We start from the raw sequence: 27,688 nt of genomic DNA, 5'->3' as shown, positions 1-27,688 counted from the left end.
GGTAGAAAGAATAGTCGGGGGCGGAGGGAAAGCGTTCTAATTCCGTCGAGCGATATCGAATGAAAGGCCTGAATAAGAGAAACCCCCGTTTCCGTTCTGTTCCAGAAAATCCTGCTACCGTTGCGTCGTCATTCACGAGAAGCACTCGAACGTTCTCCAGTACAAAGAAAGTAAGTACAATCCCCCGAAAGAACATTGGAAGACGGCCGTCTCCCCTTCTCCCCCCCTCCCTCTGTCGTCCTTCCCCTCGTCCAAGACCCGTACCATCCACGTCCCGTCGGTCCCCTCGCGATGGCCGTTGTTTCGTTCGATCGATAGCGATCTCCCTGGTGGCCTGGGGAAAATCCATTCATTAATTAGAATGCCGATCGGTAATTAAAAGCTCGAAGATGACGGGGGTTAGGGTAGGACCATAGCTGCCTGGAGTAATTCTCGAAGAAGAGCTTAACGACTTTCGTTCGTCGCGCGAACTCGAGGGACGACGGGGATGAGGGGCGAAGAAGCCAGGGGGATGGAGAGGGGCAGCAGGTGTACAGGGAGGAAGGGAACGCGAAGAAGCAGGCAGTAGTTCTGCTAATTCTAGGTTGGCCAGAGGGAGGGGGGCCCAGCGAGCCTCGTTTACAGTGGAAAAAGAAATCGAGAGCACTTTGGCGGGACTCTGTCGTGCAATCAGCTACCGTGCCTCGTTAATACGGCCGACAACAGAATGGATAGCGAAGTTTCTGGGACGTGATAATGGTTCTCGTTCCGGATATTTATCGAGCATCCTTGCGTAGATCGTTGCAGATTATTGCGCCCTTTCGGTTCTGTTGCGCGGAGACGCCTGGGGTCTCGGGACCGCGGATTATCTGTCACGTTTCGAGCATTTTGTTTTTCAGTAATTGGCACACTTGGGCATGCGTCGTGTATCTGGAACTTAAACGTTTCGGGGGTAGAGGCACTGTGGGGGAGGGGTTTTAGTTTAGTTTCTTGTTTCGTCTTCAAAATTGAGAGTTTTGGTTGACGACGGTCTGGCAGAAGTCGTAATGCTTTTGAAGACCACAGGAGGAGAACTCGATAAGTCCATCTTTGTACATTGTTTGCATTTTTTTATGTTATCTGGTAGCAAGAGAGTGCTTTTATATGTCAGAGTTGAAAAGATGGAAAGCTTGGAAAATTCGAAGATATGAGCGTTCTTATAATGGGTGTACAGAGACATAACTTGACAAATCTATGTGAAACAGGAAAAGAATGTGATAAATTAACGAGATACTCAAAATTATTAAACAGTTTCTAACAGAAATAAAAAGTTACTGAATTATTGTCCTAAATACGTCTACAACGCGTGAAAATTATGTCTGAAGGATTCTTCTACTGGCGACGCGCTTTAGTCAGGTTAGGCACAGTGGCGCTAGTAGAATAGGTCCACGCAATAGAATTAGTCAGACGTATTTTAGGTACGTCTTCAACAGCTACCTCCGAAAGAAAGCGTCAAATATAATTTCCTTATTCTTTATTTTCGTCTCATCCTGACCTGTAGAATGACCTAAAAAATCGAATCTAATTCCAAAGTCACTAACACACTGATTCGTTATATTCACAGCCCATCAAAAGTGTTATAATTCATTCCTACATTCAGAAAATCCATAAAAGTGTCACAGAATTATTATAAATACCAAATATAAGAAACTGAATCTAGGACATAAATTATTTTTTCAAAAAAGCCATCCTTTAAATTGTCCTGACTCATGTGGATCATGAAATTGTGACTCTATTAACCACATGTGGGTCGTAAAACTGTGACCATATTAATCACCCTAAACTAACCTACCCAAAGGGAGTATTTACATATGGGACAAATATATCCCTTAGTTCTGAAAGTATGAAAGTACATTTCTATACATTATCGTCAATACATGACCGATGACAGCTAACTTCGACAGGAAGACTATTATGAATTATAGGTTCCTAGATCGAAACAGTGCTAACCCATATACCGCTCACGGATACGATGGAATACCGCGCTGGAAAGAGCCATCTTGACCCACATGTCAGTCAATGGATCGAGGACGCACTAAATATTAAAATGCGGCTTTCTACTTGCATGAAACTCTCCTCTAAAACAGTGATGTTCATACGAACGAATTTTCGCGTGGGAGCCAGCAACAGAGCTTCCGAAATAATTCTATCCGCTCTGACGTAAGCTCATTCACGATACGGTACTCCCTTTTTTCCCAAAACCTGCTAACGACACTTTGATCCTTCGACTGTGGTCGTAAGGGATGCGCTCCGCGAGAGGAAACGAGTGGAGGGTGGAAGGAGGCGGAACATATGGATCCCGACAAAAAACGTGTTATGTGTGGGTGGAGAGTGAGCGTATGCACTCGTAGAACCCTTCAAACGAAACAACTTTAAATACTGAATTGGGAAAAATTCATATTTTGAGAGAGGGCTGAAAAATTTCGAATACAATTGTTACAGATTCGTCTCGGTAAATATGGAAAAATTCATCTAGCGCACTGCTTTTACAATATTTTAAATCACTGAGCCATTAAATTAAATCAGTGCTTTTTAAATTGGCTTTCTTTATTCTCCTAGAGAACTGCGAATTCTCTGGGAAAGTTAAACAGTAAAGGGTGGATATACAGGGTGAGTCTCGCAACTGTATCACCTAAATATTCTTATAGACTATTGGGTCGACATAAAAATTCGTCCAATTTTTACGAAAAAAATTGAAGAATAATTTTACTCACTAAAAATTACATTTAATTAATATAGTATGTGCCGCTTTGGCTAAATTTTGGCTAAAGAACTAATCCAAAGGACAGCCAAGGGAAGACCTAAACACTCCAAGGGACAACCCAATATTTATTATATGAGAAAATGTTTCAAACGATAACTGTTTAATATCAAGAGAATATATAAAAAAGGAGCACACCCTCGATACCAAACAACTCTCATTTGACACATTTCTCCCTGCAACAAATAGTTAAAAGATAATTCAACCGATACAGCTGCGAGACTCACCCTGTAGAAGCGTTGAATGCTTCCCAGCACAAAAACGCACTACGTTTTTGTAGATGAAGTCTCTTCGAACACATCAAGGCTAACTCACTTAATTAAAACAGCTTGCTTAAGCATAGACAGCAATGCAGAAGCCAGAGAAGTAATTTGATAGAACCATGGGGTGGCCTGAAAACGTTTCAGTAACATAGCATCAGATGTATCGATAGGACTGTCTGGCTGGCAAAGTAGGCGAACGAACCCGAAACGACCTGTAAAGGGGCAAACGAAGCCGAAGGGAAAGCAACAACGTCAGTCAGGTGGAGTTTGGCACTCGAGCCAGGCGGGGACGGAGAGGAGGGAGGAATTCGATATATACAGGCGAAAAAAGAGGGACACCGACCTCTGGTACCAACCCCTCCTGTCGCGCGTCCGCATTTTTCGACGATTTGTCAAAGTCCCTCGGGTCCTCTCTCTCTCTCTCTCTCGTCCACACAGCCCCTGCCTCACTCCCCCTTTTCTTTTATCGGATTTTAATCTGCATAGTGTCACGCCGCAGATACCGTCGCCTGCAGCCTGCATTCGGACCGTCAACGTGCGGGGAAATGTGGGTCGTTTCTGTGGAAAATGGGGGGAAAGGAGCGGACAGTGACAACGGATCGGGAAAAGGCTCGTCATGCTCCGGGCGACCGAATGAATGAAAACGCGGACTTTCCCGATGACTGTGAAAACACCGATTCGCTGGCTTTTATGAAAAGATATTCGGTATAAAATTCGATTCGCGGAACTCTTTTTCTAGATCGGAATGGCGTTGACGTTGCAACGCTCTGCTATTGCTTCTTATTTAACGACTGGAAGGATCGGACGCGCGGCGTAACGATCTGTATTCAAAACGGACAAAATTGTATTTTAGGATTTTATATCGAAAGCTACAGTAGCTATTCTTCCACTGCAGACACTATTGTAATTTCGAAACGGAAAACATTGTGTTTCGGAATTTTATATCTAAAGCTACAGTAGGTATTCTTCCAATGCAGAAAATATTGTAACTTGAAAATGTGGGCAAAAATTGTGTTCGGAATTTTATATCTAAAGCTACAGTAAGTAGATTTTCTTTCAGTGTAGAAAATATTGTAATTTGAAAATACAGTAAATGGAAATATAGTACAGTAGGTTTAAACTAAAGGAGAACCTTAGCTCATACTATGGATTTGCTATAATATATTTCTGTATAACGTGAATTCACGTAACGTGATAATAAGTGTGTTCGTGTAAACCTGTGTAAACCTTCTATAATTATCTAAGACAAGATTTGTAGTCAAAACTATATTAAAAGATTCTACTTGTCATATTTTACATATTTCAATAACGTAAAGATGTCCAAATACTCATACACAGTAGTGTACCTCTGCATCAAAACGACCCTCAGACGAAGTTCAAACCTTCAACTCCTCCAACTTCAAAAAACACTCCTCGAAACTATCGAAAGGTCCTCATATAGACTTCACAATATTTCCAATTACAAACAATATTCCAGGTTTCACAAACACGCAATTCTGACCCCAATTTTCTGCACAAACAAACAACATTCACGTTATATTCCACAAGGAGCTCTCGCGAGCTCTCCCCTCAGCCTCCGAGACGCCACCTCATTACCACTATGACGTTCCCTACGTTCGTGAAAAAGCTAGACTCATTCCCATCCGCTCATTACCGACCTGCTCGGGGGAAAATAAAGCGTGACTCGCGTTTTGCGAGTTGACCGTGGCAAAAAGATTTCGACGAGGGGTTCAGCGGGTTCATCGAAAAGTTTAAGGGGCGGAATTACTGTCAGGCCGCGAAGCAACGCGTTTTAGATTTAATTGGCCGCCTCACAGTGTGACGAGTATATGGGCGTTCGGGAGAAAATTGATAACTCCTAAACTAATACATTTTCGACCTAGGACCCTCAATACTTTTTTAAAGAGAATACAAAAATACTTCGACTGACGAAAACAAAATTATTTTACTTGATTAAAAAATTGTTTACCGATTTTTTCGATTATAATAAATCGACAAACTATGGGTAATATGAAAATCTACGTTCCTTTGTTAGTATTTGAAGATATAATAATCCATGAATTTCATTTTAGTTTTTCGAGTTTTGTCCATTGCTCGTCACAGCGTTAGGACACGGGATTGCACTTTTTGCGAAGACTTCTAATTCCGAAATTATGCCGCGCTCCACAATGGACTGCCTCGAGGCAGGGGGAGGCGAAATGGGGGACAAAGAAAAAGGGTGGATCTGACAAACCGCGGCAGAGAATTGCATTAATTCGCGGGACTTGCTCACGACTTTTCCGCGACTGGACACGAGGGTGAATTCATTTTAATTTCCCGAGCCCTCTCTCCTGGCGATACCTTCGACCTCGACTTTGTTTGTCGCGCGACGAAGGGAAATAAAGCGCGGCTAATTAATCAGTGAGGGACCTCCCTTTCCATGGGCAAATTAATTATGTTGGCATACCGTTTGAACGTAATTTCTGCTCATTCGTAAAAGTGCCAGAGGAGAAATGATGGTCGATTTTAATAACGAATAAATGACGATGAAATTTTAAATTGCTGTTGAGGGGGCAGGAGCGAAAGGGTGACTCGGAGCTGGCATCCACGCGACGATAAATAAATAAATGAGGACGGCCGGGCGAAACAGCGGGGAAAACTTGGGAAATAGAGGCAAGACACGACATTGCACTTTTTCCATTTCCACGCTTTTGAAAATTACATCGTTATCTCTGCCGACGTTTCACACCTTCCTTGCTGGCCCCAGCGCCACTCGCCGCGCGAAATATTCGTTTGTTTGAATAATTTCTGAACTCTGTTAGCACCTCCTACGCTGTAGTTTTGTTTTCACGGAGTGATAGAACTTTCGATTACGTGGAGGCACTGTTCTACGTATTTTCTTTAGTGAAGAATGAATTTTAGAAAATAGATATGGTTAAGTTACAGTATTTGTACTAATTCAATTTTTTACATTCGATATGATACTGAAAAATACACGAATTTTAGTCAGATTTTTTTTATACTTCAATTTCATAAAGAAAACACATTAATACAGTTTTTTTTGTACACATTAACTCGGTACCTTTTTTCCAGAGAATTCTCAGATTCAAATACAAAGTTAACTCTCAACTACAGATTCCAACTTTAAGCTACGGAGACATTAATTAAAACCTACTGATTTAAATATCTATAAAATTAATATAAAGTTTATAATACCTTATGTAGAGACAAGGTGTGACATATATTCACAACTTTCGTTATAAAGTATTTCATATTTAAATGAGGGTAATAATAAAGATATCTCACATGAAGTCTACCAGGCTCAATAGTTAAGAGCTAATATCTCCTTCCAAATAATTTCCACTATTTTTAATCATTTTTCCTCAATCCAAACCGTCACCATAAACTCCTTCAATTATTACAAAATCACTTTTCCTCATTAAATACTGAATATTGTTCCAGCTTACTGTAACAGCAAGAACTCCCTGGCGACATTGTGCTCCTCCATAACAGGAGATGCACTTCTCTACTCGATGTTCCGCGAGGAGGCGACACCTGTGCCGTGTCCTTTCCGAGGTCCCATGACCTTCTCCTACAACCGAGGTCACGGGACCTGCTCAGTGCCAGTCAGCAACGTCGACACCTGCACCGACGACAGCAGGTTGCTGTTCAGGTACCAGGCGTGCCCCGACATCCCCGCCTCTGAAAGCGCAGGTGAGTACTTTCAACTCAGTTTCCACCACCTCCTATCAACAACGCCACCCCAATAATTAAATATACCATTGCGTGCGAATTTGCTAGTCGCCGCAAAGTGGATTCATTTTTGAGCGTTCATTGGGACGACCCGTGCAAAGTTAGAACGAGTGGGCGAGTTAAATGCTTCGACCCGAGGAGCCGTCCCTGCCGACCCTAACGAAGGTCCCTGACTCGCAAAACCGCCGACTCGTTTTGCCCCATTTGGACTTCGTTAAACTTCTGTCCTGGATTTCACAGGATGGAGAGTTTCGATCGAATCTTAGTCGCGACGATCTCTCTATTTTCGAAGGATTTCCCCATTTTCGTAATTGGAGAGCGTGATCTTAAATGCTGGAGGAACGAGAAGTCTCGAGGGGTATCATCTTCCAGAATTTCCTAGGCAGAGTGCTCCCAAAATGAAACAGCTGTCTAATGAAATTACAGATGTCTATCGAGGTTTCTAAGATAGTGGCAGAATCGTAGCACGGAGTGTGTTCGAACGTGTTTGAAAACTTTGATATATTGGAAACAGTTTACCCTGGACCAACAAGGAGCCGCAAATTGTGGAAAAATAACCGTCCTCGGAGCGTTCACTGCGTTTCATCCCCAATCACTGATGCAGGCTGTAATCGAAATGGCACGCGGGAGGATGTGCCTGGCACAAAGGAAGGGTCGTGACTGCGCGTCGATTCGATTTTTGAAAATTCTTCGCGTGATCGACTCGACCCCTTCCGCCACGGTGGCCAAAGCTACGTCTCACTGGTTACGGTTGCTCGGAATTGTTTCCATTTTGACGGACATTTGACCGAAAACACGCCATGTCGGCGTTAAATCGAATCAAGCCCTGATGTAAAATGCGAAAAGAAAAAAGTAACACGAAAAAACATTGCTGCGGATATGGGAATATGAAGCTAACGTCGTTCCTTCCATCGTTACGTTTTTTATCGCTGCGTTTATTCTCTTTCCACAGAGCACGCAGAGCGTATGGAGCAAGGGTGCTTCAAGAGTTCCTTTACCTTGTCGGTTTAATGAAATCAAATACTTTTTTTGCAATTCTTTCTACGTTTCGTACGTGAAGAACACTGTGGTTGTTAAATACTTTGGATATTTTAATCTCTTGATTTTTAATTCATTTTTAAAGCTACCTACGTTCAGTGAAACAGAGAATTTTCTTATTTTTGAAAATTATTCAGGAATTGTATGTTACTTTATTGTATTGTTACTTATAAAAATTCCAATGATTCAATAGTTACCTTGATTAAAAAATCTCTTTTCCCAATTTTCTCCAGCCTACAAACCAATGTACCTCCCTAATTAAATCTCGCTACTTAAAACTAAGGACCATTAAAAAACTAATCAGCAACTAAATACACAAAGAAAATAAATAAACTAACCCCTTAAAATCTACCAATAACAAGAAAAATATTCTCACTGAAGAAAGCCATCCAATCAACACATAGTCCTCGAAGCGACAGCATAAAATAAGAAAAATGAGAAGCAGGAATCTGCAGAGTCCAGGCAGCGATGAAATCACAAGAAAGGGCATCAGAGAGCTAGATTTCCCTGGAAAAAACGTCGGCCCGATTCGTCAGCTGTCCTTTGAGTGACGCGCCTCCAACTGGTCCTATCTCGGACACGAAGAAACCAACAATTATCGATTCACCGAGACCGGATGCACCGCGGAAGGGGCTTCAGCGAAGAGCGCGATGTTATCGAACGGATCCCCGCAGCGGACACCTTCTTCGTCCTTAAGCATCGTCTACGCGGCGAAGCTTGCCAGAAAATCAGAAAGCAGGATCCCAGAGGCGCGTATCTAAATCACATCTCGCGGAAAAGTCGGCTACCTCTTTTTCCTGTCACTTCTTCCCTTGGCCCAACACCCCCCACAGCTTCTTTATCCTCTTCCCCAGGCATTCCTCTCTCAATTTCTCCCTGGCTTCTTCCCCGTATTTTTCCTTCCCTTCCGTCACAGTCGGCTTCCTTTTTTGATCCCCGCGATCCTCGAAGGCGAGAGAAGGCCGCGAGCAATTTGCGAGGATTCGAACGAAAAAACCTCGTCCCTTGGAGCCTTGGCGCGGTCTTTTGCTCGTCAGCGGCTGGCAGATACCACCTCAGCCTCGTTTCTTCCAGCTCCTGCGTCGAATTTGATCCTCGGCGATAGTCGCCAGGAGGGAGCCTGTCTAGGACTGCGCCTGGGGCGATTGTTTCTCGTCGATGAAGGATAAACATTTTTCACTGGTTGTAATTATTGTGATTTTAGTTGTGATGGGAGTAGCTTTAATGACTCGAGTGCTTATTGAGTCTCTTCCTAAAGCTAAAGTCCTTAGGGTAGCAAAACAGTTAAGCGTGGCTTTCACGTTTTTTCCCTAAGAAAATTAATTCAGGATTTTCTAATAAGTTCTGTTTAACCCATTCGAGACACATTACACAGCAGGTGTGTACTACAGTACTCACAATTAATACTTACAATACTTACAAACACACCATGTGCGATGATCACTCAAAGGAAAAGAAAGATAATAGCAGAAATACTCCTCAGAAAAAATTGCGAATGCTCCCTCTATATCTTTGTTTCCTTTAAGGATGATCACGAATAAAAGAAGCTTCAGCTCTTGAGGATCGCCTCAAGAAATCTTTCGTCTCGATTGGATTAAGAGGAAAATTGGATCCCAAATCCTCCCTCCCACGCTCGATATAAAATTACTTATAACTGAAACTAGAGACTTCGAATGGAGGTCAATTTCACTCGAATAAGTAGATCCACGCAAATCCACTGGTAGATGGTTAATTAAACTGAGTAATCAAACCCGAGCGGATAGGTTCTCTGTTATTGTTATTAGGAGATCGGTCGTTTTGTCGGTTCCAGTGGAGGAGCTGGAGTGCCTGGCCACCTGGAAGGAGGGCAGCAGCCGCTACCTGGTTGGCCGTTTACATCACGGACACGCGTCCAGTAACGAAGATCGATACCGATGCTTCGTCTACGAGAAGGCTGGGCAGACAGTGCAGGGTAATCTGCACAGAGCTGCCATGGGCATGGGGGCCATGGATCACGATGTCGGTTTACAGACTGGACCTGTGCCCGAGGGCGCGGCCGAGATATACCGGGTGGCGCAGAGCGGGGACGCCACTTGCAATGGCCTGTTCAGCCCCATGGAGGGATCGCGGACCATGACGCTAATGAAAGGTAAGAATAATTGATGCTGGCGGGATGGGATTTAAATGAAAGCTTTCCAAACAGTGCTCTCGGACCTGTGGCTCTTAATAGGTTCCCTGTCGCGTATAATGTTTTCAGTAGGTACACACTGAGCTTCATTCCGAGGCCATAGGATAGTTTCACCATTGACAGATAAATTAATGTTGTACTATGTAGAAAGCAATAGTAACGTTCGTGGCAGTTGATGAGGGTGTGAAAGAGAGGGAGTGGAAAAGAGAAAAGGAAACGTTTCGTCCTGGTCCTGCTAGTGGACTCAGTGAGGCCATCTGGCAGGCCGTGCCTTAGACAGGGGGATGATCAGGTTAGGTCAGAAAGAGTATTTGTATGAAAGGACTAAAGGAAGGATTAAAGAATGCCTCTACTCTTGAACAGGTGATCACCTTCGTTCAAATATACTTCTATATCTACCTACGACGTACTTAATTTCAACATATTACACTGAGAACATATTTCCAAAATTCCAGACTTTAAGAAACTACAAAAAAAATCTCAATTGCAAAACCAAAAGCTTCTCTTAAAGTATAAAAAACATCAAAACATTTTCCACGCTAGCCCAAACGTAGGACGTGAAAAGCCTAGAAAAGCTGTTTAGCCCAAACGTGTAAAGAATCCAGAGACTCGCTCCCAAATTCCCCAAACAAGGCAATTTGAAATTCGGCCGACCAAAAAGGGCCTTCCTGTCTAGCAGCAAAAATGAGGTCAAACGTGAGGCTGCGCAGACTTTGAGGCACGCGAGAGAAACGGGCGTTTCGTGTAAAATCGCGACGTAAAAAATTCATCCCTCTCTCTTTCTCCCTCCGACAGTGTCATTAACGGAACGCGTCAAAATGCCGGTCCCGTAGCGCGAGGCAAGAATATTTACACGCTACTCCACTCACCGTTGCAGCCGCCCTTTTCTTCGGTGCATCGCGCTCTTTCGCTTCTTTTCTCCGCCCCCTGTCCCACGGTTCTTCCGGGAGTTTGCCAGCCCGTATTTTACCGCGTATAGTTTCACGGGCAAACTTCGTTAACGGATTTCACTTCAGTGGATTCCCAGGATCTCTCTCGCTTTAAACTGCTCGCCGCGGCCTGGTCCGCGCGGGCGCGGCACTTTCTTCGACCGGAGCGGTTTAAGTCGCCGACACGCGGATAAAACTGTCGGCTGAAAAAGCAAGCGGAGCGGCCCCAGCGACGTGGAGGGTGGCTCGCCCCTCGCGAGCGTCCGCGTCGTTAATATCCCCGATCCTTCTTGCGGAGACGCCGAGGAATAAGAGGAGAGCAGCCCCGCGAAGCAGCCCAGAAAATGGATTAACATTAAATCTTTTTCTCTCTTTCGCCGCGGCTGCAACCCCGTTTCGCCCCTCGCCCCTTTCTGTCCCGAGTACCTTCGGCTGCATCCACTGGCCCGGCTCGAAAGTTTGTTCAATTAGCTCGGACTCTTCTACTGGCAGAGTCAATACACCGAGAAAATTACCCGACTGCGTTTTCATAACTGCTCGAAACCTGCGGTTTAACCAGCGAAAAGGGAGGCTGGGAGACTGGGGGTGGGGGATGTCTTGGAACCTCGAGGAGCCTCCGCGACATCAGACTTTCCTGTGGCGGGCAATTATATTGGGCGAGTTGAACGTTAGTTGAGGGAACGTGATGGGTACTGATTGATCCATCTATAGCGATTTTAGCACTGTGTCTTTCAGTACGTTAGCTCTATTATAAGATAATTGAAGTCTCTAATTGATTACACTAATGATGCCTTTGTATCGAATTGGGAAATATTCTTGGTCTGACACTACATGAAAATTCACCCCCAGTGAACCTGGTAGAAGAAAAACATGATAGTTTCTCGTATTATCTCCATGCCTCTGTAGGATCAGAAACCAGCACGAGATCGGTAGAGTAGACACGAATAGCAGGAATCAATCGAGACGTCACGGATCGCTATCGACGTTAGACCTGCATTGTTGGCAGGCCCCGATCAGGGAGAGTTACAAATTCAACTTTGCGTCAGATTTTATCGGTATCGTTAAAATGCAGATTGGCAATACGCGGCTGGCGAGGGAATGGGAAAAATAACAGAAAAGGTGTTCGGGGTCGGGAATGGAGAAGGATACGCGCGAAATCGAAGAGAAAGAACGCGCTCGCGGAAGAGAGTGGATGGCAGAGAGGGAGAGAGTGGTTGGATACCGCGAAAGGATAAAGAACGACAGCAAGTGAAACAAGGGAAATGCCATTCGATTTTTACGATCGCGGAATTTGTATCCCGCTCGTCCGCGTCGTGGACTTATCGATGGAGCCTCTGAATTATTTCTATTCTTCCCGAGGCCGTGCAACAATGCTTTTACGTGCCATAAAACTGGCCGAACCTACGCTCCGTCAATCTTCCATCCCCAGCGCCTCCTCATCCTTCTCCCTTTCCTTTTTCTATCATAATATTTCTTCGGTTTTTTTCCTCCCCTTTTTTTTCATCTATATTTCTTTATACCCCGTTACTTTTTCATTGTTACGTAGTTACCATCCTTTACCCCCTTCCCTCGCACCCTCGCCCCTTTCACCGTGCCCATTCCCCCTCTTTGTCTCCCCCTATCTCGCTCCCACGATCTCGCCCATCCTCTCGACACTCTTTTCGCCTATCTATCTATCAGCCTACGACCCCCTCGTCCCCTCAGTCGATCGTCCCTCACCCAGCTCCCTCTTTGTTATCCATTTTCCTCAACCCTTTCCCCGACGCTATCGAAGTGGCTCCTTCTCACGACTGGATTTTACACCCCTGGACCGGAAGTGGAACACGCTCGAGAGGCACTAGAGCGGGAGCAGGACGAGCAAAGAGATCAGAATGGGGGAGAGAAAGAGGGAGTGTGGGAGGGTGGCTCTGGTGGACTGCCGAGATACTCGAACGATTCTGTTTCGCCGTCGAATACCTACGTCGACGTTTTATCGACTGTCGTTCCGGAACGTCGAGGACTTTATGGGCCTGCGAGGCGACTGCGAAATTTTTGGAGGGTTGCCTCGCCTCGTTCGTCTCTTTCATTCACCATCGCTGATCTCTTCTTCGGCCGATTTTGCTGTTGATTTCGTTTCAATCGTGGATCTGTCGTTGAAGAGGAAAGTTTATTCAGAAAAATTAGAGAAAATTTGAACATGCCTTTGACTCTCGTACGACGAATGCAGAGTCACGTTGGCTCTAAATATGTACCTAATAGTTCCTCGAATAATATTCGAAGTAGTTTATACTATTAAATTTCCTTCATTTAGAATCTAACTTAAGGCCTACTGTTAAATTTAGATCTGTGGATTCATGTACCACATAAAATTTTGAAGGACACAGGAAATCACTCACTTTTCCAAACATTTCATCCCCTCTGAACCAAATAATGCAAGAGACCTAAAACGAGCAAACTTCCCTTCAAGAATTACGAAATCCCCTACCTCTAAATACGTTTTATAAGCCCCCGCAGCAGAGTCCCAATTAACGCAGAGACGACAGGTCCGAGGACTCGGTCTGCAGACTCCGAGTCGGTTCAATCAGCGTTAAATAAATTGGTTCCCGTGCGCTTTCAGTCTCGCCGCCCGGTCAGTGTCGATTTCCCAATTGGTTGACCGGCCATTCCACTGGCGGACTGACCTGGCACACCCTCGACCTGACCATGTCGTACACGTTCCACCCGCGGAACGCTTCCCTGCACGTGACCAGATCGAACACCAGTTCCTCGAGGCTCGAGAACGGCCTCCTGGACAGCCAGTACCCCCCAGGGCAAGAGGACCAGGACGAGAAGATCCTGTGCAACAGCATCAAACAGTCGAACGCTGCGCAGACGACGATGACCATGCTCGTGGCGCACTTCACCGTCGGCTGGTAAGTAGGCGAGATTTTGTTTCGCTGTTTTCGCTGGGTGCAAGGGTAGCTCTCGGAGCAGACGAGGAAAAAGTGGTGGTAATTATGGCGCGGGGATGGCGCGATATTTTTGCGGGGAACGATGCTCCGTAAACGACGTTTCACGAACAGCAAACGCGTGCACGGTTATCTCCTTTCAGCGGAACATTTTTACCGTGTCGCAATTTTTTAACCGTCTCGGTACAGTGGCCGCGTGCACTGCAAAAAGGAGAAAAGAGCGTCGATGACACAGTGTTTCGAGTAGCGGGACAAGCCAGACGCGCGCGACAACGGTGTACATTGTCCTCGCAAACAGCGCCGTTGATGTTCGTGTAAACGTTTTGCCGGTGCTTCGCGGTGAAGAAGCACGCCCGGGACTCGTTTTTTCATTCTCTCTTTCTGTTCGCAGCCGGAGCGGTTTCAGGTGTATGACGTTCTACCGAAGAGACGGCCACGTGGTGGAGGTGCAGACCGGAAGCACCGTTTCGAGGCCGGAAGAAGCTTGCAGCCCGCCCCATTTCCAGCAGCACAACATACCCTTCCTCACCTTAGTCAGTGAGTACTATCGCTTCTCTTTCTCTGTTTGGATGTTGACTGTGAACTGTGAACTCTGAGGGTTAATCTTAAGGGTCCTTTAATATGCAAATGTGAGAAGAATTCTATTGACAATTACTTTTTTTATGGAGCAACGATAGAGATGTATTGGTTTGTGAGATGTTGATTGAAGATTTGTTAATGAAAGTGGAAAGACTACCGAGGGTAGTGGAAATGAAGAACATGGTGTGTGAAGAGTGTCTTTCATGAGTTGAATGAATGGTGTGTCACTGTCTAGTGATAGACTGTGATGTAGTCTACGAGCTAGACTCGTACTAGTCTAGCACCTGAAATAGACCAAAAGATAGCTCAAAGGATAGTCTGTGGAGTAGACCAAAAGACAGTCCAGGCGATAGGTCAAGAAGTAATCCAAAAGTTAATCCATAGGTTAGTCTAAGGAGTAGACCGAAAGACAGACCAGGGGATAGTCCAATAACTAGTCCAAAAAAAATCCAGAGAATAATACAAAGACAATACCAAAGAATAGTCCAAGACCTAAAGCAAAAAATAGTCAAGAGTATAGTATAAAGACAATACCAAAGAATAGTCCAGGGATATCCTAGACCCAGGGAAATCATAGACTCAGGACGATCCTAGACCCAGGGAGATCCTAGACCCAGGTATATCCTAGACCCAGGGATATCCTAGACCCAGGGATATCCTAGACCCAGGGAGTCCCTTCAAAGGACTGCCAAGACGATCCAGACCCTCCGGAGTCTCCGGAGTGACTGACAAATTCGTCGTGCTCCAGGGGTATTTATACCACTTCGACCAGAAGTGGGGGAACCAACGATTGAAACTGTCAGATAAATCAAACGAAGAATACCTTTCAAAGAATCGATACTTTCCATAAAATAATCCTTCTAGCAACAATATCTACTAACCTATCGTTAATAACAATCATACCCAATGAATCCTACTTATAATTAACACCTATAATTGTTATAATAGTTAAGAAGATATAACAAAACTTGCAACCTTAAATGCCAGAAAAGTGTACCCACATTAACATCACTCAAGAAGCAAGAATTCGACAAGCGTCAAGTAATAAGTTCACAGGTTACGCTCGATTTGCGTGACCCTCGAATTTTATCGGGATCGAGGGGGAAAGACGGGGCGCAAGAGAAAGAGAAACGAGGGAAAAACTGTGGCCGATGGAAACTGCTTCCGACGCCGATAAACCTCGGCGAACTCGAACTCCGTGGAAAAGTTTCCCGTGCCACGGGGATTTAGTGCGCCAACATTGTTAGTCGGCAGAGCTGGCTGGAAAAGGGGCTTGACCGATCCTTTTCCACCAATTTTCGATCGATTTCGACGCGGAATGTTTCTCGTCTCATCAGAACGGGAAACCTAGCCATGAAACCACCCAATACTTCCCCTGCGATTTTTAATCGTCTCGATTGCCAATCGATTCCATTTTTTAAACACCAACGTTGATATCCAATATCTCGAGATCTCTTTCCTGACATATCAATTTTCTCCACAACTAACATTTAATTAACACAAAGTGTTCCTATGGTCTTTCAGGTTTCCCAAAAATAGGATTCACAATTTCGAATTTTAATTCCCAGAGTCTGACTTCTACAGAAAAAGAATTTTTACACGAACTTTTACACGAGATTAGTCTTCAAGCTACAATTTTGATCGTAATTATCTCCTCAAAAACTACTGTGTCACACCTAGGGTTCCATTTTTGCCCAAGCCCTTTGCTAACAACCAGGACGTACGCAATCGCGGTAATGAAGGAAAGAAAAACGAAAAGAAAGAGCAGACAGCTTTGGCGATTTGTCAAAATCCCACGAAACGGCTTATAAGTTATATACCTCTCGCTGTTGGCTGGAACACGGTTACCTTTACCCTCCCTCGAGCGATAGTAATGCGCGGCTGCGCCCGCACACCAGCTAAACGCGAGCGTATACTGTACCCTATGCACGTGGCTCGTGTCGGTGTTATGCAACACAGGTGGTAAACGAATCTTTCTCGGAGAAATTGAATTTGCAGGGATCCGGTGAGGCGCGTCACGAAAATCGTTGAAACCGCACAAATATTTTGTTTCATCGCTTCGACGATAGCTCGCGCGGTTTGGTTTCGTGGCTCTATTTGCCGATCGCCCCTTTCTTCGTTTACGTTTCGTTTTGTTTCTGCATTTATCGCCGGGCTTCGAGGTCCATCGCGACCACTTTTTTAAGCTAGTCGTTGCGGTTCTCTCTTGTAATTCTCTCGTTAAACGGGGCTTTATCGGCAGAGTCTCTTGCTTTCGTAAATACGCCGTTTCGTTGACCTTTGGAAAAAAATCACAAAGCTTGGGAAAACGTGTAGAGCGAAGGAAAATTCTTATAAAGAAAAATTGCTTAAGAGTTCATGAATATTTTTTTTAGCTTCTTAAGCTTCTTGAGAGTAAGACGCTTAGAAGACAAGAAACTTATCCTTGATTTTTATCCTATTTTAGGTCTACGTAGAGTCAACGCTTAAACCTCACCTGTAGCTGAATACTCTGTATAATCGTCCTACCTGTTCTCGAGTATCTAAACAAGTAGAAGTCTACACGAATGCACAATAAGTTTCAGTGTACGCTTGTGTGTAAGTTGCACAGTCCTCGATGAAGTGTCCTACCCCAGCGATGATCCACTTTCGCGAACCACCTTCCCTTATACCAACACCTCCACTTCGTTCCTTTCTCTTCTCTTTCACGACCCTCCTCTCCAGTTTTCTCTTCGCCGCAACCTTCGCATCTTCGGGGTAACGGTCGACTCCCAGGGGTCGGGCTGTAATCCCGCAGGAGTTATTGGATTCGGTTTGATCCAGTGGTCGTTCGCTCTCCTTCTCGATTTCCTTGCCTTTTTCCACTAACATACACCAGCTAAACTGAGGCCTGGGAATGTTCGATCCGAAAGCATGCTCTCCAATTTTTTCGCTGGTTCAGGTAGGTGTTTTGTGATATAATCGAGACAAAATTCATTGGTGACGTGAGTTAGCTTAACTTAAATAAGAAACATCTTCAGTCAGATCTAAGATATAGATTATTACGATCTATATCCTTTGCTGCTTAATGTGTTGATTAGATATCGATGAACAAGGGTACTATATGTTTCAAAATTATTGAGATAAAATTAATCCACTTGATTAGAAATTTCGAGTAACCTGGATTACTAGATAATGGTGTTGTAAGCTACTATGACCCAATGGACAACACTGGGAGTCAACTTACTCCATAAACTGCGGTCTGACTAGGAATAACTGTTTCCACTTTGGTAAGAGTTCGTGTACATTAGGTTACCCAGTAAGTAACGTCGTTTATGATTTCACAGTAAAATTAAACAGTAAAATTAAATCTTAGCATATGAAAGTGGGGTTATTTCAAGATTCCAGTGCTAATTTGCCAAGATGAGTGTATTCAATAGCCAAGTATTCAAACTTTCAAAATTTCGAGGTTTTTTATATAACTTCGTCATCATATTATAAAAGGTAATTGTAAACATTAATTACATTAAAAGCAAAATAATTTTCAGTGATATTATTTATTAAACGACGTAATACGTTAATTAAAAGCTCTAAAACCGAATATGAAACTCATGCATCGTAACTCCACGCCACGCATATATTAATACACGTCAAATTTAAACCGCATATCTGACTGCTTCAAGCTCAATATAATTCAGTAACCAGCTTCAGATCTGGCAAACGAATTAATAAGCATTCTGCTACATGCTCCTCTACCACCAAATTAAACCAACACCCCAACTCCATAAAAAGGCTTCCAACTTCCCCATGATCTACCATTATCTCCTCTCTCCCAAAGTCGAAATCCAAAGCATCGACTTTCGCTTTCCCCGAACTCATTCGACTCAAGTTCGCCGTTCAACTTCAAATCCCCTCCGCGATTAGCCCCTGCCCTTCCTCGCTGAACTTCCCCCGCTGGCCTTCCATGTAAAATAATTTCCTCGACCAAGGGAAAGAATTAAAAGTTCCAGCGAATGTAACGCCGCGAGAAGACTGGGGCGTGGGTATCCCCTGGATCGATGGCCCCCCGAAGACCCGCGTGCTCGAAGTTCACCGGGCAGTTCAGCACACTTTTACCCCAAGCCGTTAGATTATAAAATTATAATCGCTCTCTGGAATCGGCGGCGAAGTTCGCGCGACGTGTTCCAATCGAACGAGCGGAATTCGAGCTTAAACCTGTCGGGTTTGGATCGAAAGTTCCGCGGGGTAATTCGCTTCGCCGACGATTTTCCAGCCGAGAACTCCTGGCCGACCAAAAATTCGCCCCCGCGCTGAGCGATAGATCATACGCTTTCCCAGGGAAAATTCTTCCGTTCCCTCCTGCAGCCTGCAGCCATAAGCTATACAATATCCGACGGCGCAATAAAGTGGACCATCCACGGGCCATCCATCTTTTTTCTTACCACGCGTGCTCGTTCTTGCCTCCCTGCCTGGCTCCCCCCTTTCCTCCGTCGCTCTTTCTTCGCTCTCCCTGCTCCATCGTCTAAACTTTTACGGCCAGCCGCGGGTGGCGGGGAGGCAGACGCCATTGGTATTCCGTCGTGGAGCGCGAATCGCCCGTCGAAGATAGGGTGCTCGCGGTGGACGTGGCCGAAAGGAGAGCACCACGGGTCGGTGGACACTTAAGGGGGTCGCGAAAGCACGGAGATTAGTCGCGGACTCGACGTCACGGATCGTGATAAATTTACGGGACGTCGTAGTTAAGTTAATCGCCCGCGCTTCTCGCCGTTATCATCAGCGGTTTCCAGCGGTCTTACGCGATCCTCGGTCGCTGACCGCCTAGTGGGGTGGATAATGGTGGAGATATTGCGGTGCTCTGGGGAGAGGATTTCAGGGAAGAGTCTGATAATTTTTTAATTCGAGTGTGAAAGAATTCTCGCATTTGAAATTTTCGGTTTTAGGAGGAATATTTAGGAATTTGGAATTTTTAATAATTGAGAGATTGGTCGTTTGGGGTATTTGGAGTATTGTGGAGTATTTTGGAATATTCTGAGATATTTTAGGGTATTTTTGATACCTGCATGTCCATATATCTGAATCTTCCAATGTCCAAATATCTGAATATTCAAGTACTTGAACATTTTTCACATTTCCACCTTATGACTCCATGCCTGCGCCCCAACGCCATCACTGAGGGAGTCTAACACTCACTCCTTCGATTTCCAAAAGCGGCCAATAAACATTTCGTTAGCAAATCAACGGGGCAATCCATAGCAAAATCTTCTTCTCGCCACTGGAGCCCTAATGGCCGTCGTGCAAAGGCAGAGGAGCGATCCCGAAATTCCATTCTGAAGTTAGATTGATAGGGATCCACGAAGCGTAATAAGTGGGGGCAGAGGATTCCCATGGGATAGCTCGAAGTTGTAAGAGGTCCGGAAGCAAAATCATCAACTGGATGAGTGAAACGATTGTAAGCGGCGGCAGTGTAAGTGCACTCACGACATCGGATATAACGAGCACGATTCCGGCCAATTCGAAGTTGCAGGAGGGTAAGAAGCAAAGTCTAGAATTGATCGTGAGCGAGCGGAATAGAGGCCGAAGAGAGAGAAATGAATCCCCGGGGAAGCGTAATGTTCTTCGAAAGCGAGGCTCCCCACTCTTTTCGCCCCGATAAAAAATGCTCCTTAATGAAGAATAAAGCGAAACAATTTGAAACCGTAAGAGGCGAGGGGAGAAGGCTAACGATAACTACGTTCGACGAATATACGACGATATTCGACTCTTCAGGGCATCAAGAACGGCGCTGGGGAACGAAGAGAAGAACATAGATGGCGAGGTAAATTCCCCCATTGGAGAGCCGTGTACCTTTTATTGAACAATTGCTCTTATTCTTCCATTAAACAGACAAACGAACAAATGGACTTCACGGTATAATTTATAAGAACGGGGAGAATTGGTTGCAAAGTCGCTACGTGTATTACGTAAATTGCGAACGGACAGCGAAATGATCGCGAGGAAGAACGTAAGAGATCTGGGACGTTCTAACGAGCTCGTATCCCCGAGCAATTAAGCTTCTGCTGGTGCAACGCGTTGCTTTCGCTTCCTCTGAGGACACGGAACGCTCCAGCGCGCAACGCTCCTCTGGAAGAGGGAAAAAGGCCGAAGAACAAGGCCAAACTGGCATTCAAATACTCTGCTCCCCTCGTATATTCGTTTTCTACGACACACCCAGTATATCGCGAGCGTATATTACCCAATTTCACTTATTGTCACGCGACGCGAACGGCTTCGTACTTTCCAGCAAGCGTGCAAAGGCATGCATTCCGCTATCGTAAATTTGCGCAAATATCGGCACGAAAAAAGGTGGCGGGTTTGTTAAACAACGGGGGCGGGGCGCGACACGAAAGGAAAAGGGCAACAGTCGCGCTCGTTGCCGCGAATCAAATTCGCTCCAGGTGGTTCGGCCGAGTCCCAGCTGAATTTGTCACTAGCAGACCCCGCGGTTTTTTGTTTAATTGATTTATGGTACCGCATGCTGATGTAAAAAATCACCCGTGACGCGACCACCTACGCTGGGTCACGTCCACAGTCGAGGACACCGTATTATAAATCGCTTGTCCTCGTGGACTGCTATAGTACTACTAATTAGAATTACATTTTCGGTCGCTGGGAATCGCCAAGTCTTTCTGTTAGGGGAGCTCTTCTCTTTCTGTTGTTTTAGGGTGCTCGTTGACCTGGAAGAAGGTTCTTAAAATTGTGAGCAAGGTTGCCAGGAAATTCTTCATCGGTGTAGAGTAATAGACTACATCACCAACACTGCTAAGGTACACTACATGTAGTGTAGACCCACCTTAAGAGTACCTCCCAAGAGGCCCTCCCTTCACCCTCTAAGAGCAGAAAATTTCCAATCTAAGTACTCTCACGGCGACAATTTAAAAGTACTCTTTAAACACCCCTGCCATAGGAAACTCTTAAGTATGCAAGTACCCTGAGCCCTCGAATCGCGGTAGTACTTTCAGAAACAGAGGATAGAATAATGGAGCAACCGGAAGATCGAGTAGCGAAGTCGCTCACTGGTACAGACCGCGGTGACAACGTTCCCGTTCAAACATCGCTCCCATAAATCATGAGAGAGCACCGCAATGGCCAGAATCATGCTAGAATAATTCAATCGGTCCGAAACAACAGGCTGCCCGATAATGCCTGGAGCTCGTCGTTTAGAGATTAGGTCGAGCGCGATGCTGTCCGCAGCTTCCTCCCTCTAAACGCGGCATTTCGAAAAGCGATCAAAGGGCTGGCGAAAAATCCTAATTGTCATCGAACGTCACGGACAGCCGATGTAAACGTCAACGATATCGCTTCATCGAGATTCGATCTCGCCCACGGCACGCCTCCTGACGAGCAACGACACGAAAGGCGATCGAACTTTTGCGTGTTTGCAGATCGGTGGCCCGGAGTTTCGCCATTTTTCACCTGGAAAGTTTCCTCGTCGACGTGACTCCTTGAAATTTACGAGTCGGGGGATCGGCAGAGCAGTTAGAACCCTCGTTCTATTATTTCTACTTTGTGCTATTAATTTGTTTTAGTTACTCCCGCGACTCGCCTGTTCTGGGGTAAGTAGGAGACTTTGGAATGTTGCTGGAAGTTCGAAATTACTTTAGGTATACTATTTTTGAGGGCATCTACTGTGGGACACGCCTTTTAGGTTCTCTTGCACTTGTTTATAAATAGAATTCTACCAATTTTTGCTGAGAGTGCTTGTGTGTGTAAATTATGGCTTCTACGTTGTGTTAGAATCGTGTATTTTTATCATATTTTTGTACCACAGAAAGTAGGTACAAAAAATATAAGAGATCAATATTCAAAGCTTAAAGAGTTCTACCCCCTTTTCCATCATTTCAGTATTTGCGAAATTAGAATTTTTTTAACTTCTTCATTTTGAATGAACACAGCAACCAGAAGTAACAGTAATCAAAGCCATGGGCTGGCTTGCTTTATGAATACCTGCTTGAGGCTAGATTTCAATCTATTAGTGAATATTACTGGAATATAAGCACATACACATATGCTGCTAATAAATATGTGCAAAAATCTCTGCAATTTACTTGCACGAGAAATATAAAAGAAGACTAATAAAACACGTCTTACGATAAGAGTTTCCCTTAAATTAAATAGAATAAGAATCTCGAGAACATTTATAAGAGAGAAGATGCACGTCGAGCGAAAAAGCAAAGGCAAACAAGAAGACTAGGTACCCAGGAAGCTGGGAAGAGCCTCAAAGTGTAACACGGTTGGCTGGTTAACCGACTCAGCGACGGTCAACCGGTGAATACATTATATTTTAAAATCATCTGCACGCTGGCTGCCTCCGTGCACCCAGAGAAACATGGCGTCTAGATGCTTGTATTAGAACGTGTCGTAGGTGCACGGGAAAATGTATGCGACGTGTACACAGATACAGGGTGTTCGGAGGCACAACAGACTATTATTGAAAAACAGAACAGAGTTTCCATCCTCTCCTGTCGTGTCTACGTCCTTCTATTATTTTTTATCCATCATCGTTCGACACAATTTTCGATACATTGTGCCCGCTTCCCCCATCGAGCTGTTACGTAATTCAGTTAACGGTTCGATGGGGTGGTTTAACTAGCAAGAAATATTTTCCGATAAAAAAAAAACCATTTGAAAAGTAACGCTTCACACGCGAGTACTCCAGAATCGTTGACCCATTTTTTAATTCCCATTGTACAATCGCGGTAGCTGATTCCGCGATACGGTCCCCCGAATAATCTTCTAAGAGCGAAAATGACTGTTCCAATTAACGCAGGCTCCCAGCGACTCGTCGCTATAAAACTACCGAGGTCGCGTTATAAATACCCCCACGATACAACGAGCCACCCCCAATTTCCTGCAGAGATTCAATCTCCGAGGGACTATACGTTCGCGAGAACGATCGTTCGGCAATTATCGGCGAAATGATCAGCCAGAAGGTTTTTCAGCGCGCGTGGCTGTTCTTGCGGCTGGGGTAAAAAGTCACGCTGGACTTCTTGGTCGCCTTTAATAGGGTGCGACGCTGAGCAAAGGGGCGGAGAGGCGAGACTGCCGACGTCGGTTTCGAAAATTTACGATTCTCGCGTTATTAAAGCAACCTTGGGAAAACCACAGTGCTCCTGCCGTTTAAAGCGGCAGCTTTGGGCATTAATTCGACTCGCCCCCACTACGACGCGTTTTTCCCCAGTTTTGTTTTCCAGCCATCAGCCACGTCAGTTTATAAAAACCGACGGGTCTATCGCGTTGCCGCACCCCTCTCCCTTGCTGCCATTTTTGTAATGCTGTAATAATCAATAGCACACCTCCGCTAAATCGTACGACCCCCTCCCCTGCACTCGCCATCAATTTAATCGAGACAACGAGAGCACGTACCGGTTCTACGTGAGCTCGCGCGCGGTCCATGCAACGGGTGTTCTCTTGGTAAATCGATGCTATCGTTATTGAGGAGAAAATTTGTACACCTTGCCACGGGCAGTACACTCCATCGTGCATAAGTATTTGAGCACTTTCACATTATCGTGGTAAGTAAAATACAGCAAGTAGAATTCTATGATATAGATACACACAAATACACGCCACTTGCGTCACACTCGCTGGTCACTAAATACACTCTAACAGACACTCGTATACTGCTCACGCTACATAAGAAAGGTAAAATATTCGTAACTCGTTCGAATCCAGCCGACTTGCGAAACCGAGGATGCCAAAATATATGTCGAGAAGCAATCAAGCGGGCAAAATGGGCGAATTTCAGATCGAGACAGCGAGGAATTCGGAAAAAGTAGAGAGTCGAAGGATAAAAAATCGCCACGATGATCGGTCAGAGGAGGCGACTATGCGCGATATTTTCGCCAGCGCGGCTCGATCAAACGAAATGCTCGAAATTTGAATAATGAAAAAAGAATCGAATTTGCCCGATGGGGCAACGTTGCGCTGGCAATTACGCGCGAGTTCGTGATCCCGCGCTCTCGTATGCAGCTCGCGCACGAGCATCCCAGCCGCGCGGCACGGAACGCACGGCGCAATTTTAATCCGCGCCGCGTCGCGTGCTCCCCGCAGCTTTACATTTACGACACGTCGATAAAGATAAAGAACTCGCCTCGTGTTTTAATGCGCTCGTAGGAAATATTATCCTTCCACTAATTATCTCGCCATCTCTTGGCTGGAGCGATTCTGGGCAATGGAAAAAATGGTAAAAAGGGAACAATAAATTGAATACTTATGTAGAGACTTTGATACTAAATGTACACGCAGCTCAAGTGAGTCTGGCCACGTCAATACTCTCTATCTCTTTGTTAGACGAGAGTCATTGAATGAGAGAGAAAAAGATAGTGTCAGTGCAGACAGTGTCGTTTGAGTTAACTGTATATATTTTCTTTTGTACCTACTAGTAACACTCGTCTATGGTGTCACATTTCCTTAGTTTATACTCTTTAGGCGTAAATACACTATAGTTCCTTTTCGTGAAATTATACATATAAGTATACAGGGTGATCAGTGTAATTGGAAACCCTCAGAGTGTTGGCAGCATTTATTGTAACTGCTGTAACATTGTAAGCCCTGCCAACACTCATTACACAGGGTTCCCAGTCAAATCGATCACCCTGTATATATCTACTATGTTCTCTTTCCACTCACCATTTGAACCTTCCTTTATCCACCGCTATAAGCCCACTGAAGCACCACAGAAGATCGCTGTGTCGCCGATAAGAGTTGATGAAAGACTAGCAGGAATGATAAATATGCAAGGTGAAGGTCTCCCAGAGGCAGTGAACGCGAATGCTTGGCGCGTGAGGGTATTCAGATGCGAATACATGGGGTCCAGGATCTCAGGGCTTGTACTCAAGCCCGCGATTAGCCTCGTTAAGGCTTGGAACGATCGTAAACGAGCGGGCCAACTCTCTGTCCTGGGCCAACCCTCCCGGGGCGGGCACACTTGACCTTTCCTTCGCTCGAACCCGGGGGACACGAGAGGAAACAAAGAAGAAGAAAAGGGGAGTAATCCCTAGTAATGTTCCCCATCCACGGTTAGAATTTTGTCGGGCCTGCACGAATTCTTGTGCTGGAAAGAAACGGTCGCGAGAGGGACGAGAGGCATGTAATTTGCTCTTGGAGCCCTCTTATTGAATTCTCTGAAGCGATTGCCGCGACCCTTTCAAGGGAGGCACGGTACTTTATGAGATGAGTAATTGCAGAAGGACGTTTTCCAAATTTCTTCTGATCGTTCGGTTTCTTAATATAATTAAACAGACGAGAGAGTCCCACTCTGAGAAATGAACGCAAGGGGGTCTCAACTTTCATCCCATTCATACATTCATGGGCACGGTTCCGTTTCACGAGCAGACGATGGCTCGGGGGAGGTATGAAAAACGGTAGGGGAACCAAAATACGCTCTGGAACAGAATAAGGGGGAAGAAGGGACAGCGGAAGATAGCGGTTGCCCTGTGTTCGACTACACAACGTTGGTACGGGTCAGGCTGGATCGAGTTACCGCGACGTGAACTATACCGGTGCACGTTTCGCGGTAAGAACTTGAAATATAGGTTATATGCACCGTGCCTCCGTGTCTCTCGAGGTTATGCGCCATAATTCATCGCGGTACGGTCGCTGGGGCTCGCAAAAAAGGCTCGTGAAAACGTGAGACGAGGGGCCTGCTCCTCGTCTCGGGCGGCCATCTTGATTTTCGTGAGATCAGGGGAAGAACTTCGATTATCTCGGTCCGCTGGCTGGTGACGTTGTAAATGGGAAATGCTCGTCTAAGAATACACACCGCGATGTTCTTTATTTTTATTCCATGAAGCTGACAGCTATTTCCCTTCTATATTGCGCAAGTACATGTGTACACTACAGGTTGACTAAATTCAAGACTTTTTCCCTGCACTGATATATTTATATTATCATAATTTTCCGACTCTCGAATTCTAATCCCCTAGTACCTAGTTCCTATGGACTAAGTCTCTACACCTTTATAGCGAATACTTGATCTATTTTTACTATACATATAGTAGACTGTAATCTAGCTTACTTCTATTATAATTCTATTCTGTACTATCTATCACTTTTAAGCAAGCCAGACTGTAAAACAGTCAACAACTACCTACACCTCATCTTTCATATATACTTACTGCAATTATTGTAAAACACCTATTATCTGCTTGCAAGTAATAATAGTAAAGTGCAGCTGGTAGAAAAATCAGGAAACACAATAACATTTTCGCGAAGAAACGTTTTAGAGATCGTTCCATTAAAGACGAAGAAAATTCCTGTTGCCTGTAAAAGCAGTATGGCGCACGCTCATCGCCAGCTCGAAGACCCGCGAATGTATTACGTCGAAATTTCGCCGAGACAGGAATATTTCCGTGGAATATTCTGGGGAAGGTTTCGCGTGAAGTACCGAAATTGACCGAATTCAAGCAGCGTCTCATATCAGAGCGCTGTACGTAGAGGATGAGTGAAAAATGAACCGAGTTAAAGGACCGACCGCAATAACGGAAGAAAAATGAGACGAGATACGTGAAAGATATGGTAATGCAGGGAAAGAAGTGGTTCCCTCTGTTTTTGTGGCCCGTTGCTCGCGTACATCTGCCACGATTCCGGAAGCTTGCCGAACGATTAACAACGTTGTTTGCTTCCGCCGGATGATCGAGCAACGCTCAAGCTTGGACAAAAACCGGAAGGGTGGGACTCCTGGAAGGCGCGCGGTGATTAAGAAACCTTCGAAGTAAAGCAAAAACGATTGTTTGCGAGATATTAATCGATATTGCGCGAACTTTGCAAGTTTAAATGTTGGAACATAAAAATCATCATTTTCATTTTGTAGAAGCTTAGGTGCTTTTGTTCCTTGTTACGCATTTTTATTGAGGAAATGCACCACGTCGGGTTAAAATAATAGAGATGTTTTTGCATTTTATTTAAAATTTTCATGTGCAAAGTATTGTGCTGAAAGGATTTTTGGAAATTCGGAAATTCGTATATCAAAAATTCACCAGTTTTCGTATTTTCTGTTTCAATTAATTTTGTTGCTGGGTGACAGCTGATAAGGTCCTGTCGCAACAGTAGTCAATTTTAAATAACAAATAACATATCAACCCCTGAAAAAGAATTCCCAATAATGTCATCAGTAATTACTTCTTTACAAAAATAGTAAAATCACTCGTTTTCATGAGCCCAAAAAATGGTGTATCACTATACCCCAGAATTCAACTGAAAGCAAGCAGCACTTCCCTTAAATTGCCACAGAAAGTTACGAACCCCCACGTAGTCTGTAGTGAATTTTTTAATTACTT

General features: G+C 44.8%; 1 protein-coding gene and 1 long non-coding RNA gene across 3 annotated transcripts in view; one reads left to right on the top strand and one right to left on the bottom strand.

The window, feature by feature from the left end:
- LOC143181706 (uncharacterized) overlaps window positions 1–27,688 on the bottom strand; it is a 203,523-nt gene that overhangs the window by 105,118 nt on the left and 70,717 nt on the right. The gene's annotated exons all lie outside the window — the stretch shown is intronic.
- The window catches only part of LOC143181646 (uncharacterized), a 222,409-nt gene that overhangs the window by 166,371 nt on the left and 28,350 nt on the right, over window positions 1–27,688 (top strand). Inside the window, exons 4-8 of the mRNA XM_076382174.1 lie at window positions 106–170; window positions 6,484–6,735; window positions 9,623–9,940; window positions 13,505–13,799; window positions 14,227–14,372. Of these exons, the coding sequence (XP_076238289.1) occupies window positions 106–170; window positions 6,484–6,735; window positions 9,623–9,940; window positions 13,505–13,799; window positions 14,227–14,372 (1,076 nt within the window). The remainder of the gene's footprint in view (window positions 1–105; window positions 171–6,483; window positions 6,736–9,622; window positions 9,941–13,504; window positions 13,800–14,226; window positions 14,373–27,688) is intronic.

This window comes from Calliopsis andreniformis, chromosome 1, assembly GCF_051401765.1.
Source record: "Calliopsis andreniformis isolate RMS-2024a chromosome 1, iyCalAndr_principal, whole genome shotgun sequence".
NCBI lineage: Eukaryota > Metazoa > Arthropoda > Insecta > Hymenoptera > Andrenidae > Calliopsis > Calliopsis andreniformis.
The sequence above is the reverse complement of the archived record's forward strand: the minus strand, read 5'-3'. Positions and strand labels throughout refer to the sequence as shown.